We start from the raw sequence: 15,756 nt of genomic DNA, 5'->3' as shown, positions 1-15,756 counted from the left end.
ATATTAGGTCTTATTATGTTGCCCAGGCTGGTCTTGAATTCCTGGGCTCAAGAAATCCTCCCACCTCCACCTCCCAGAATGGTGAGATTACATATGTGGACTACCATGCCCAATAAGAACTAGACCTTTTAAACATTATGTGGTGGCAGAACTGGAAACGTAATTTTTCCTCTCTCCAGGGATTGCTGAATTTTACTTAATGAGGGTTGTAGTGATGATCTGTTTGTGACTTTTGTAAACTGTTTTTGCAAGGTGTGTAGTTTTTGTTGTATGTGGTCACTGGAGTTTCTTCTCTTTTCTCTGTGGTCAGCTATTGACCTGATAAAGATTGCTTTAACTATCTGGACTCAAAAAGGAGAAAGAAAAACAAACACGCACACTTTGTCTTTATATAATAAATTCCTTGGAAGTTTCTTAGGCCTGTGGGTATTGAAGCACTGGTCACCAGCTTTTATGTCGGTTCCTCAGTAATCAAAAGCAGCAATGAGATCATGCAATCCAATATTTGGAAGACTGGGTCCTTTTTGCATACCCTGGCTCCAGGAAGCCACACTAGGAATGCAGGAGAGTGTCTCCAGGCTGCTTCTTGGAGTTGTTGGGATTGTGACTGTGGAATGGGTGATAGCTATTACGATGAAGGATGGAAATTCATGACATTTACCATCCTCTTTTACTATACACCAGAGTTCCAAAATAGTCACTAGGTAATTTCTGTCAATTGATACTTCTTGTGGTTTTTTTTCCCCTTACAGGCAGGATACCTGAAATGCAGAAATGTAATGTATACATTTTTGCAGTCATTTAGAAAGCATGAGGGACTGATAATTTAACTCAGAAAGTCTACTCTAAAACCTATGTCTATTGGACTAATTCAGAAATTCTGGAAAGAAATGTACCTGTATCACATCAGGTTAAGACCCTGGTCATGTTCTGTACAAGTTGCAAACCCAAAGGCTCCTTTTCCACCATTTAGAGGAACCTGAGTTGAATTATGTGCCTTGGCTACTGAGGAAACTACCAACCAGGTTTTAGTTTTATCCATGTGTGTGTTAGTAATACTCAATTAGTAGAAAAAGAGTATCCAATTACCAGTAGGAAAGCTGTCTGACAGGGAGAGAGTCCCATATAAAAACACATAGTAGCTTTGGTTTATATCACATTCCCACTCAGCAGAGAAGCTGTAAGTGGACTCAGAGTCATTCCCCCAGCTCAATAAATAAATATCCCACATCTTGAGTATTACATGTTTTGTTTGTATTTTTCAGAAACTGTATATTCTTTTAAGTCATATTAAAGTGAAGATGAAATATGTAAAAAGCCATTATTTTTATTTTATCCAACTATATAATTATGCATTTTTATATTATATAATTATATATTACATATTTGTTTGTATTTTATATAATTATGCTTGATATTATGTCAATACTTAAAGTATGTTTTTATAGCATATGAATAATGCTTACTAACTTTGTGATTTTGCTATGTTAAGAAACTGTTTCTATTATCCATATTTGGCTGTCATGTTTTAGTTTACTGTATGTAGGCATGTAGGCTAGATTTATTTTCTTTTAACATGTCTTAATATTGTGTTTTTTTTTTTCAGTTCCCTTGAGTAAATGTGTAACTGTTGACCTATTTATTCATGTTGTGTTTTAAAATTGTCCTTCCCTGAAAATGCAGTATGCAGATTATATACTGCATTTAGATTGGAGGGCTTTTTTCTCCAGTAAAATTTTGATTCCCTGTTATAGACTTGGCCAGGAAGTATATATTCTGAACCGGGGAAAGAAATACTAAAAACGAAGTAGACAGATGGAAGACCAACAACATCTGCATTAAGGAGTTGAGTAAATGGGAGACCTAATAATCCACATAAATCAGCTGTATCGGATAAGCTGAGAAGGGAGTAAAAGTTGATTGTTTTAACTTTATAGAAAATTATTTGATTGCTTTGGTGAAACCTATTGTTTTTTGTATAGATAACGTATAATATACAGGATTTTACCTTAACGTAAAGTTCTGCATTTTACAGGATTTTGCTTTAGTGTGTAGAGATATGTTTCTTATTGCAGAATATTTCATTTCACTGTAGTATAGTTTGCTTCTAATTCAAAGTGTAGTGGAATATACCATTGCATGGGAAGATATTTACACGTATACTCTTTTGATTCTTAAGAAAGAACTTGAGTACATACTGACATTATTCTTATTTTATTGAAGAAGAAACTAAGGGACGTGGGATAAATAGCTAGCCTAAGGTCATGCAGAATAAAAAGTGATGGAACCAGGATTCAGACTCATATCTGTCTGTTTGACTCCATGGCTTATGCCCTTAATGACTAAGCCCAGTTATCTAGGATAACCATTCTCAAAGCTCTGAAACCCTTACAAGGTCCACAGGGTCAAAAACCTTTTCCATAATGCTATCAAAGCATTATTTGCCTTTTTTATTGTGTTGACATTTGCCCTGACATTACAAAACAATGGAAGTTTCTGGCTCTTTAGCACAGATCAAGGTAGTGGCACCAAACTCTGCAAGGAGTAATTGTATTAATCACTGCTACACTTGTAAGGTTTTTTTTTTTAAGTTAGTTTCACTTAAGAATTATCTTGATGAAATGGTAAAAATTATTTATTTTATTAAATCTGACCCTTGAGTCACATCTTTTGAATATTCTATATGACTAAATAGAAGTATGCATAGAGCACTTATGCTGTATACCAAAGTGCTGTGGTTTTCTGAAGGAGAAATTGTGCCATTATGTGAGTCGTCTGTGGAACTAAGCTCTTGATTTAATGAAATACCATTTTACTTTAAACATATGACTGAGAGACACATTTTGTTGTATAGACTTGAGTATTTGGTAGACAACATGAGCTTGTCACTTCAAAGAAAATAAGTAATGGGATTTTTTTTATTTGACCATTGATAATGTTTGAGCTGTCAAGAGGAAGTTAAAATTTTAGAAACTTGATTCAGCCATCATGAGCTTAACAGCTGCCCTGTACTTAAAGACTTTTATGATAAGATAGGTGGTAATGTTAATGAATGTGATGTTTTAAAATAGTGTAATGAAACACATCAACATTTGGAAGATCTTCATTACTCAGGAAAGCAATATTTTCCCAAGGACCAGTGCATACATAGTGTTATAAAATCCCATTAAAGTATAAGATGGATTTTTATATAACATTGTTTTTTTTTCTTTTCCTTTTCCTTTTTTTTTTTTTTTTGCATGCACTTAGGGCTTATTTTATATAACATTGTGTGAAAAGTTCATTGATATGGTTTCAGATTCCATATTGCAAAAAACCATCAAGAAACTACTGCTTGTATAGCTTTGATGTAGTATCAAAGAAAATTATCTACAATTATTTGAAAAGCTTATTAAAATACCTCTCCCTTATCCACCTATTTATCTGTCTGAAGCCAGGTTTCTGTCTGAAGCCAGGTTTTCTTTATATATTTCAAGTTAAGCAGTATGTGGCAATGGATTAAATTCAAAGCTGATATTAGGGTTTTTCATTTTGTTTTTTAAGGTAGACATTAAAGAGATTTGTGTTAGGTGCGCTCTGAATGAAGAGACTACCTAAACAGGCTTTGTGCGAGTCTGTTTATTTACCCAAGTGCAAGTGGGCTGAGTCCGAAAAGAGAGTCAGCGGAGGGTGGGATAGGAGTTGGTTTTATAGGTTTGGGGTAGGCAGTGGAAAGTTACAGAAGTTACAGTTCAGGGTGGTTTTTGCAAACATGGAATGGTGGGTGGTGCTGGGGGAGTGTCACAAGGTCCAAAGTTCAGTGTCACAAAGTTGGCTTATCAGTTAAGCCAGAACAATGGTAGAATGTTGAAAGTTCGGTTAACTAGGTGCTGCAGGAGCTAGCTATTCTTCTTTTGTTCTTTTTGTGGGGGTTTGTGTGTGTCACAAGGTCTGAGATCCAGTGTCATAAGATTGGCTTATCAGTTAAGGCAGGAATGGTTGAGGCAGGAACAATGGCAGAGCTAGCCTTTTTTTTTCTTCAGACTTTCTGGCTCTGGGAGGCCATCCCGAGGTGTACGTGTGGGTCACGGGGGTCGCCAGGGCTCGACTAGGGTATGGTCTATGGTGCAGCCAGTTCAAAGAAACTTGCAATTTCCAAAATGTAAAATTTGCAAAATATGCTACTCTTCTCACTTATTTTTGTTTCAGAAAGTATGGTTACTTTGTCATAGAAATGTTAGTAATTCTTAAATAGAATTCAGTTATTGTTGTTTTAAATGAATTCATAAATACCAGTTTTATTTCTAATATGTAAACTATATACTTAGGTATATGTATTACCCATGTAAACAAATGCTCTTTGAAGTTCATTTTTTAAAGAGTATAAAAGGGTCTCAAGAACAAAATGTTTCAGAATTGCTGCTCTAGGAAAATGTGTTAAGAAAATAAAGTACACATGAGGAAAAAGAAATTGAAATTGCATTCTGTGGTTTACCCTTGGCAGACAAAGGAGCAATTTTTTTGGTCTCCATAGTTCTTAATCAGATATCATATATACCCATTGAATTCATTGTATCTAAGACATTTATTGGTACAGTATTGGTCTTTTTCTAATGCTAACTTGATGCTAACATGAGCATTATCTTGAGGATTATAGCGTTTATAAACTTTGCTAAAAGGCTTCCAGAGGTATGAAAACTATAAAAGTTTACTAGCTGAGCACCTACTTATTACCTTAACCTCTTCCTTTTTAATTGGACTCTTAGTGGAGTCTGTGGGCTTACTTAACTGATGAGACTTTAGTATATATGTCATTTCCTGGGACCTGTGGACAGTCCATTTAGTCAGGTATAAATGTTGATGAATGCAATTCTATTAGGACTTCCAGGGTTTGGTGAATAGCCACTAAAGCTAAAAATATATGAATGTATTTTTTTTTTCATGTTTCTCTTCAGGATGACGTAGCTTTGCCAAAGACTTAGAAGCTAAGCAGAAAATGAGCTTAACATCCTGGTTTTTGGTGAGCAGTGGAGGCACTCGCCACAGGCTGCCACGAGAAATGATTTTTGTTGGAAGAGATGACTGTGAGCTCATGTTGCAGGTAATTGTGTCAGCCTTATCTATATGTGTTTATTCAAAACTTGAAATTAGTATAAATTTTTTTTCTGCTCCTTTAGAAAACAGTTCTGTTTGGATTTGAACTTTTTCTCCTTTTAGCTCCATCTATCATTCTAATTAATTTTTTGCCCTTTGAATTATCTAAAGAAACTTCCAAGTTTTGAGGCTTATATTTTGAAAAATAAGTTCTTAGAATAAGGAATTTTATTAGTAAGTAGAAAGTTTCACACTATACACTTTTAAAATAAGACATTGCAAACGTTCATAAAATCAGCATAGCATGAAGCAAAACTGAATTTTGATTGTTGACACTTCAGTGATAATGGAAGTTAGTTTCATCACTTAGAGATGTTCATTATGATGCCTGCCAGGAGTTCAAACATAAGCAAACATTGTTTACAGTTTTTAAAAGTAAATTTTATTATGTATTTTTAAGGTATACAATGTGATGTTATGTGATACATACAAATAGTATAAAAGTTACTGTAATGAGGCAAATTAACATATTCATCTCACATAGGTACCCACTTTTTGTGTGAGTGACAAGAGCAGCTAAAATCTATCCACTTAGCATGAATCCCATATGTAGTACAATTTTATTACCTATAGTCCTCATGTTCTACTTAAATCTCTAGACTTGTTCATCCCACATATTTGCTACTTTGTATACTCTGACCTACATCTCTCCATTTCCTTTCCCTCAACTACTTTTTATTCTCTATCTCTGCATATTTGATTTTTTCTTTTTGGGTTGCACATACAAATAAAATCATACACTATTTTTCTTTCTGGCTTATTTCACTTGACATAGTGTCCTCCAGCCTCATTCATAGTGTGGCAGATAGCAAGATCTCATTCTTTTTTAGGGCTGAATAATATTCCATTGCATACATACACCACAGTTTTTTAAATCTGTTCATCCATTAATGGACACTTAGGTTGTTTCCATATCATTGCTATTGTGAATAATGTTGCAGTGAACACGGGAGTGCAGGTATCTTTATGAGGTAGTGATTGCATTTCATTTGGGTACATGCCAAGAAGAGGGATTGCTTGGTTGTATGGTGGTTCTATTTTTAATTTAGTTAAGAATCTCTATATTATTTTCCATAATGGTTGTACCAATCTGCATTCCTATCAACGGTATACAAGATGTACACCCTTGCCAACATTTGTTGTCTTTTGATTTTTTGGTAATAGCCATCCTCATGGGTATGAGGTGGTATCTCATGGTGGTCTAGATTTGCATTTTCCTGATGATTAATAGCATTGATCACCATTTCATATACCTGTTGGCCATGTTTATGTCTTCTTTGGAGAAGTGTCTATTCAGGTCTTTTACCCTTCTTTTAAATGGGCTATTTGTTTTTCCCTTGTTGAGTTGTATGAGCTCTTTATACTGAGTCCTTATCAGCTATCTGGTTTGCAGATACTTTTTCCCCCAGTTTGTAGGCATTTCCTTTGCTGTGCAGAAGCTTTTTTGTTTGATGTAGTTCCATTTATTTGTTTATTTTTGCTTTTATGGCCTGAGCTTTTGGTGTGATATCTAAAACATCATTGACAAGGCCAATGTCCAGGAACTTTTTCTTTGTGTTCTTCCTAGGAGTTTTATAGTTTCTGTTATTATATTTAGGTGAGAAAAGATTTTTTTGGTTGTGTAGTTTGGAAAAATAAGAGAGTTTGGCTAAATTTGGCAAAATTTAAAAATGGCAAAACAATCTTTAAAAGTCTTGAGAAAGAACAACAAAGTTGGAGAAGTTTCACTTCCCAATTTTAAAACTTAATAGAAAGCTAGTGGTACTGGCATAAGGGTACATATAGATCAAAGGAATAGAATGAAGACAGCGGAAATAAACGCGTGCATCTATGGCTGCTATGAATTGAATTGTGCCTCAAAAAGATATGTCAGTGTACTTTCTATCATATCTGTGAATGTGACCTTATTTGGAAATAGGGTCTTTGAATATATAATGAAATTTAGATGGAAATATTAGGTTCGGCCCTAATCCAGTATGATTTGTGTCCTTATAATAAGAAGAAAAGAACAGACACAGAAGGAAGTTAGCCATGTGAAGACAGAGGCAGAGATTAGTGTTATGCTAACACCAGAAACTAGAAGAGTCAAGGAAAGATCCTCCCCTCAAGGCTTCCAAGTGATAAGGCCCTGCCAGCACCTTGACTTTGAAGTCTATCTTCCAGGAGTGTGAGAGAATAAACTTCTGTGGCTTTAAGCCACCTTGTTGTGTTACTTTGTCATAGCAGCCCTAGGAAACTGCTACAAATTGCATTTGAATTTTGACAGTGGTGCCAAGTTCATTCGGTGGAGGAAAAAATAGTCTCTTCAACTGATAGGGCTGGGACAATTGGATTTCCTTATGCAACAGAATGAAATTGGGCCCCTATGTGACACCATTTAAAAAAAATCAACTCAAAATGGATCATTGAGCTAAACATAAGAGCTAAGTATCCATCAGCAGAAGAATGGATAAAATGCAGTATATACATACAGTGAAATATTATTCAGCCATAAAAAGGAATGAAGTTCTGATGTATGCTACAACATGAATTAATCTTGAAAACATTATCCTAAGCGAAATAAGCCAGAAACAAAGGATAAATGTTATATATAAATCCAAGCATGTCCTTTTTATTAATGCTGTATGGATTGATTGATTCATTGAAACAGAGTCTCACTGTCACCCAGGCAAGAGTGCAGTGATGCGATCAGAGCTCACTGCAGCCTCTACTTCCTCAGCTCAAGCGGTCCTCTCACCTCAGCCTCCTGGGTAGCCTACAGGTGCATGCCACCATGCCTGGCTGATTTTTTTTTTTAGAGACTGATTTTTTTTTTAGAGACTGATTTCACCATGTTGTGCAGACTTGTCTCAAACTCATGGGCTCTAGCAGTCCACCTGCCTCAGCTTCCCAAAGTGTTGGGATTACAGGCGTGAGAACTACCACTCCCAACCTATGCTTTGTTTTCTTTAAATATAATATAAAGTTGATGAGGAAACTGCATGATCAGACAATAAAAAATAACTTAAACCTTTTCCTCAGGCTCTACTCCTAAAAAACTGTTGTTCTTTATCTAATAGTAGCTTACTGCTTTTAGTACTGTCCTAGACCCAGTGTATTTTCGGAAATACAGTCCATAAGAATAGATTGGCCTACTGGTCATCTGGTGGTCTGAATTGATGCTATAAATTATTTTGATGTTTTCTCAATTTTCTGGTTTTATCTCAGAGCCAGAATTGTTTGTCTGTTTAGGTTCTGTTTTTTAAAATTACCCAGTTTGTTGGTTTCTTAAAATTAGTCTGAACTTTGTAACCTCAATACTTCTGCTATTTTATAATCTTAGAAAACATCTCTACCTCATTCTTTATGAAATGAGATTAGTCAAATAGCATATGTTATTTCTTTTCTAGCAAACCTTTATTAAGCATCTGCCATGTGCCAGGCTCTCTGCCAGGTGCTGGGGATCAATGTGTATACAGATAGGATCTGTGTATCCTTAAGGGTTTAGAGTCTAGTAGAAAGAGACATACATGTAAACATGTAGGTATGAATAGCATGACCCAGGACAGTGATGGGAGTTCGTGTGGGGTACACTGGGTGCACAAAAGAGAGATTGGTCACTTCTACCTGTGGAGGAATGTGGGGATGAGAAATTCAGAAAGACTTCAATCTTAGAAGATGGCTTTCTGGAAGGCTAAGAGTGTGGTTGAGGACATGACTTTGAAGATAGCATGGCATTTATCTGTTTAGGTAATTTAAATAGTCTGTTGTAGTTTATCTATAGAATGTGAAGGCAAACATTTTGAGAGATTAGGACTTAGCGGCCAGAAAAGGCCAGATCTTGGAAGGCCTTGGGTGGTATATTAAAGACTTTATATTTTTTTTCCCTTAGTAAGAGGACTCCGGAGTTTTTAAGGAGGGAAGTATTGCCTTGACTTGTTCTAAGTCCAGCACCTATTCTTTAAACTATTCCGTATTACTGCCCAGGAATTGGAAACTGGAATCTGTAAAAGGAGTTAGGAGATTATAATAATCTAGGAAGAGAAAGTGGAGTTCTAAAGAAGAGAGAGTATCATTTGAAGTGAATAAAAGAAGACAAGAGTAGGAGAGATTAGAGGTAGGATGTGCCTTCTAGTTGTATATGAATGAAAGAGAGGAAAAGTATCTAAAATCTGGAGTTTGTGGCAATAGGTGGAATTGAGGAAATAGGTGAAATTGAGGTAAGAAGGTATACTTTGGGAGAATAAGATGATGGGTTTGACATTTCTAAGGGATATCTTGATTGAGGTATTCAACAGAAAGCTAGAAACAAATAACATAATATTGAGGAAAAGAGTCTGAGCAAAAGGTAGAGGTTTGGCAGGTGTGAGCATAGAGGGGATAATTGAAGCCAGCAGGATCTTGGTTATATAGAGAGGGAAATAAAGTCAGGGTAAAAGGGTATAGTTGCTTAGGAGAAAAATTAGGATCAGAATATTAGATGTTTTGCTGCTGTCAAAGCGCTAAAGTACTATGCCAGTAAACTATTATAAATAATTGAGAGAACTTAAAGAATGAGAGAATATAGTCAAAGAGACTATTACGGTTGAGATTCCAGAGGTCGAATCAGTTTCACCTGGTAAAGGCTATCAGTGGGAGTGATAATACCAAATGTGGTAGGGATTTGGGTTGTGGGAGTTGAGAACATTAGGTTTTTATACAGGTCATCCATGTGGACATTTAAAATCAGTCTTGGTGAGACAGCGGTTTTAATGAAAAAGGAAGTCTGTGAACCAGAACCTCAAATCTTCAAAACATTTAAGTTACAGTGACCCCAAATGATTGCAGCATCTGAGGAAAGGTTGTGTGTTTGTGCAATGAATACACACAGAATTGGTAATGAAAGCTTCAAAACAGTAAAGGGTTATTCATTGAAGGGGAAAAGTAATAGTCTAAAAACCACAAGAGTAAACTGGAGGGATTCAGACTCAAGTTTTGAATTCAACAGGATGTTGGCTTTAAGAGATGGCTAGCATCTTCTTTAAGGGAATGCAATGGAATTAGTATTTTCTCAGGGGTAAAGCTGGCAGATTTCAGCTAAAGGAAGAAAGGAGGAGGTAACAATCCATGAAAAGCTAGAAAACCAAAGAATTTGAAGTAAAATGGATTCTCAAAAGTGTAGTGCACAGCCTTGGGAAGAGGGTCTCTATGGGAAGTAAAAATCAGATGGAAGAGGCATAGACTCGAAAACACTGAAAAACAAGCTCGTCCAACCTGGGGCTCAGGAGGGCTTTGATGCAGCCCAACACAAATTCATAAACTTGCCTAAAATATTATGAGTGGTTTGCGAAAAATTTTTTTTTTTTTAGTTCATCACCTATTGTTAGTGTATTTACGTGTGGCCCAAGACAATTCTTCTTCTTCCTGTGTGTCACAGGGAAACCAATATATTGGACACCCCTGCTATAAAAGGACAGGGACTATAATCTTTCATTCTTATGAGAAGTTTAAGTAACAGGAATAAAGGGCCTGGTCGAAGTTGCCTGTCTTTGCAGTTTTAAGCTCAGATCAGCTGAGGTTTTCCCATTAGTATTAGAGATGTGATTAAGTTACCAGTCTTTGTTAGGATTTAAATTATATATTTCTGAGAGATTTTTATTAAATTGTCATTGAAATATTTAAATGGGTTGTGAACTTCAATTTATCATACACCTCCTGGTTCAGTTTAATCTAGAGGAAATGTGAATTCGATTATGTACAAATGAAAACAGATTAATGCTTAAGTGGTTAGATATCCATTACATATTCTTCCTGTTCTCCTAGTTTTCCTTGACCCAGTCACTAGATATATTATGTTAAGTAATCTCAGTCTTCTGCTTAATTTCTGTGATGGGTGCTGAAACACATTGTTATTTTATATATATGTCATAATAACTAAAAACATAGGAATTTTTTAAATTGGCTGCTTTCTTAAAAAAATAGTTACACAAATGGGATTGTCTTGTTCTGTGAGTACTAAATTGATACTCTTTGCCTTGAGTTCCTGACTACTCTTCTTGAAAAGTTGTTACTCTCTTTATTAAACAAACGATATATTCTTGTGATCCCACGTAACAGGCCCGCTCCGCACTCCCTAATCCCCAGAGTTGGAATGGCATCTCACTAGAGTCAGTGGGCTCTATTGTTCTCTTATGTCTTCAGTGTGCTCTATCTTTTGCTGTGGGTGTTTATGTACCGTCGGTGTTCACCATGAGCAATTGGAGGGCAGGGTACATTGTAGATTAAGGATATTCCAGATTTCAAACAAGTTGTAGACTTAGTGAAGCAGCCTATCCTAAATTACTTCCTCCCCAAATCATTTTTTTCTCAATATCCCTGATCTGTGTTTATCACACTCCTTCTAAGGCCACCATTCTCTGGCTCCATGAGCAGCCATTCGACTTCTTTATTCCTATACCTAATGGTAACCTTTCACTTTACTTTGGAATTTGCCTTTTCTCAACTCTAATTTAGATTTTTCTCCGTTGAATTTCAGTCCATTGTCCAAAGGATTTCTGCCCTTTTTCTGTGTTCTCTCTAGATTATCTGTCAGTGTCCATTCAGTATTCACTGAGAACCTACATGTACTTGAAATCTCACTTACAACATTTAGAGGTTTATCCTTAGACTAGATCAACTTGATAAATCGACAATATGGTGAAATTATTTTGCTGAGTGGTGCTGTGTTGCTTCTTACCAACTTAAGAACTGAATTTAGTATTTTATTAGTTTAATCAGAAGAACAAAATTAAAGCAATGAAAACAAAAATGAATTTTAAATAATTTTTAGATTTAATGCAGGAGTTTTTTAAAATCTCAAGTTGGTCCACACTCAAGTCTCCAGCAATTAATCACTTCACCTTTAAGTTGTCCTACCAGTGGCTGTTTCTAACAGTGGCATTTGCTCGTGGCAAGCTGTGATTCTCTCTGTATTTGCTTATCTCTCTGCTTTTCAGCGGGGTAGTTTGCCTTGTGACCTTGAGTTGCTGATAAAACTAAGATGAGTTTTTGGATTTTGGTTTGTTAACACTTTCCTTATTATGAAGATGGGAATTATGACTTCCAAATTCTTTCCATGTTTGACCAGAAACTGGGAGTCATGTCTGTTCCCCATTTTTGATGCTTCCTTTGTGTTTAGTATACCAGGGTTCATACAGTAACCCTGTAATACATGGTGATCAAGTTTAGACTCATTGGTTCACAGACTGTTTCTTCTGTGACTATAATGATATTTCCTTTTAATACCAATTCCTTTCAATACCAGGCTTATAGTTATTCTTTCAGGTGCTTCTGTCTGCAGATAATGCACTAAGCTCTGGAGAGAGAGAGAGAGAGAGAGAGAGAGAGAAGGAGCGCACGTGAGCAAGTGAGCGAGCTTTAAAAGAAATTTAAAAGCAATTTTCAAAAACCAGTTTGCCATTAAAATACCTTTTGTGACTTCCAGTCCCTTTCCCTCTTAAAGCTGTCCCATGCATTCCAGTTCTAGAACCCATATTTTAAGTGAAGATAATTTTGTTCCAAAACATATCATATTGTGTACCTTTTCCTCTAAATCTTTGGACTCTAAATAGTTTATGCTCATTTTTAGTTTTGAAAGAAGAAAATCCTACAAGGTAAATGTTTTTTAACAATAAGATCTATAAAGCGTTGTAAAATTATAATTCACATGACTTCTCTAAAACAATATAAAATTTAAAAACTTAAGCTAAGGCTGGGTACGGTGGCTCACGCCTGTAATCCCAGCACTTTGGGAGGCTGAGGTGGGCGGATCACAAGGTCAGGAGTTCGAGACCAGCCTGGCCAATGTGGTGTAACCCATCTCTACTAAAAATACAAAAAATTAGCCAGGAGTGGTGGTGCACACCTGTAGTCTCAGCTACTCAGGAGGCTGAGACAGAAGAATCCCCTGAACCCAGGAGATGGAGGTTGCAGTGAACTGAGATCATGCCACTGCACTACAGCCTGGGTGATAGAGCGAGACTCTGCCTCAAAAAACAAAAAAAAATTGATACATTTAGCAAAGTCAGCTGATGTAAATTCTCAACAGTAGAACTTTAAAATTGGATTGCTTTCCTCTTTGGGGAGTGATGCTAAATTTTTCTTGTATAGTAGCACTATTTTAATCTCACTTAATCCACATTTACTTTAATATTTCCCTATGTTTACTGTCTTATTAATATTAGGTATCTAGTTAAAATGTGATTGGTATTTATTCTAGTATTTTTTGTATTAACTTAAAAAATTCCTTTCAGTCTCGTAGTGTGGATAAGCAACATGCTGTGATCAACTATGATGCCTCTACGGATGAACATTTAGTGAAAGATTTGGGCAGCCTAAATGGAGTAAGTTCAGAGTTTATTTTTTTGTCTTGTTTGAACATTGTTTAATATTGTTTTTTTAATTTTTTTAAAAATCAGCTTACATTTCCTAGCTATATTTCCTTTTTATTTAATTCGTATTTTACTTTTAAATGCGTATTAGGTATGTAGCACTTTGGGAACCATCCAATAAAATATGAAACTAGCCCATATTTCAGCAAAGAAACTGTAGAAGCAGTACATACGTGGGAATCCAGAAAGTGATTGTCATTGTCTGTGATGGCTAGAAAAGACTTCTTTAAAGATTTGAAACCTAAGCTTGACTTCACTCTATGACTGGAATTTATATGACGGAAAACAGTAAAAATTCATGGCAGTAAGAATGCAAAAAAGTACACTCAGGGACAGAGAAGTAATGGTTAACTTTAGAAAATAAAAATGGAGGCTAGCGCAGTGGCTCATGCATGTAATTCCAGCACTTCGTGAGGCTGAGGCAGGTGGGTCACGTGAGGTCATGAGTTCAAGACCAGCCTGGCCAACATGGTGAAACCCCATCTCTGCTAAAAATACAAAAATTAGCCAAGCTGGTGCGCATGCCTGTAGTTCCAGCTACTCAGGAGGCTGAGGCAGGAGAATAACTTGAACCTGGGAGGCAGAGGTTGCAGTGAGCCAAGAATGCGCCATTGCACTCCAGCCTGGGCGACAGAGCGAGACTGTGTCTCAAAAAAAAAGAATGGAAAGATGGCAGGTAGAAAGATGGAAAGGTACCAGAGAGTAGACAACTTTCTCTGCTAGGGTAAAAAAGGTAAAACACAACCATTTGCCTTAACAAGTATAGTACATTATCTAAATGCCAGTGTTCATTATTCTTGGAATTCACACTTGAATATATTTTTCTGTAACTGCTGTGAATTCTTTCTTATTTCTTCATTTGGTCTTTCTACATTTGGCATAATATAAGTAGCCACAAACTAAAAAGAATGCTAAAGTTCTGAATTATTTATCTTATTTCAGTTTTTTCATTTTCTTACGGTTCTGCTAACACAAGCAAGTACAGTGTTGTTCATATCTGTGCTGTTGAAATTCTTAAAATGAATTTAACAGAAATAAGTGTATCCCAACTGCTTCAAACTAGTAATACTTTTCAAATATACATCAAACTTTATATCCAAGAACATGCAGAAATTTGGCAAATATGGTAATATATATGTATTTTTTGTTTACCAATTCTGAATTGGCCTGCTACTGAAGGACTTTTATGTTTATTCTTTAAGTATAAATTTTTTGTAGGCATGTTTTCCTGTTGGTTTTATTCAAGCCTTTTTTTTCTCAAAGCGCATAGAATTAAGTCTGCATTCTTCATGTTTGCCCTGAAAATCCTCACGTTGGCATTATCCACCTTTCCAGACTGATGCTCCATCATTGCACTTTCCCTTGCTCTTCTTCCAAAACAGTAGTCTTCCTGCTATACTGTCTCTTTCTTCAAATAATTTAGAATTTCTTCAGTCTACTATTTCTCCCATCTCCCTTGCCATTTATAAAAGTTTTACATATTTTTTAAAGTAAAGCTCAAATTCTCCTTCTCTTTGAAGGGATGAAAGAGAGGCCCATTTAGGAATTTTAACCTGCTGATGTTAACATGTTGAAAGGATTAAAATAAACAGAGATGGGAAAGTAGTTAGAAACTGTTGTAACATTAGGCATGAATGTTACCAAGTTTGCTTCTCAACTCCTGTTTGCTAGCATTTCTCTCTTCCTTCTCCACACTCATAAGCCTTTGTGTGCTTTATCAGCCTGGTATTAAATCTACTTTTACAACTCTGTAGCTATGCTGAATTTTGAACTCCTGAATAAGTTCATGTGCCTTCTGCTTCTGTGACCATGGTGCCTAGCAGAGGGCTCTGCATAGTCCATGAACCCTGGACTTTTTTGAGTGGAACTGAATTAATTTTCTACTTGAAGAATTTATAGTGAAAAATTTTAACTTCTATATGTGGAATATTTTAACAATGTTATATTGTCTTTAAGTCTAGAAAGTTTCATCTTGACAACAGATTAACAGTGGTAGTCTGTGTATCTTTACATTATTGTTTTGGAAAATAATAAGTGGGAATTACATCAGCATTTTAGTCTTTTGAAAGGCTATGATCAAATATGAAAATTATTTGTTGGTTCCAAAAATAATCAGGTGAAATATGAATGATGTTTCTCTAGGTTGGTCTTTCTTATAATTTGATTATACTGAATAATATTATGAAAGATCCTAACTCATGGAGAGAAACATCTGCATTTTGAACTTGAAATCAGG

General features: G+C 35.8%; 1 protein-coding gene across 8 annotated transcripts in view; it reads left to right on the top strand.

Moving 5' to 3' along the window:
- Window positions 1-15,756, top strand: part of CEP170 (centrosomal protein 170) — a 125,164-nt gene that overhangs the window by 23,042 nt on the left and 86,366 nt on the right. For all 8 annotated transcript variants that reach the window (XM_064383666.1, XM_064383662.1, XM_064383661.1 and 5 more), the window contains exons 2-3: window positions 4,935-5,080; window positions 13,383-13,472. In XM_064383666.1, the coding sequence (XP_064239736.1) occupies window positions 4,976-5,080; window positions 13,383-13,472 (195 nt within the window). In that variant the 5' untranslated portion in view covers window positions 4,935-4,975. The remainder of the gene's footprint in view (window positions 1-4,934; window positions 5,081-13,382; window positions 13,473-15,756) is intronic.

The sequence above is a fragment of the Aotus nancymaae genome, unplaced genomic scaffold (assembly GCF_030222135.1).
Source record: "Aotus nancymaae isolate 86718 unplaced genomic scaffold, 86718_ANA_hifiasm-v0.15.2.pri h1tg000032l_0, whole genome shotgun sequence".
Lineage (NCBI taxonomy): Eukaryota > Metazoa > Chordata > Mammalia > Primates > Aotidae > Aotus > Aotus nancymaae.
Note: the sequence above shows the minus strand (reverse complement) of the source record. Positions and strands in the feature narration are given on the sequence as shown.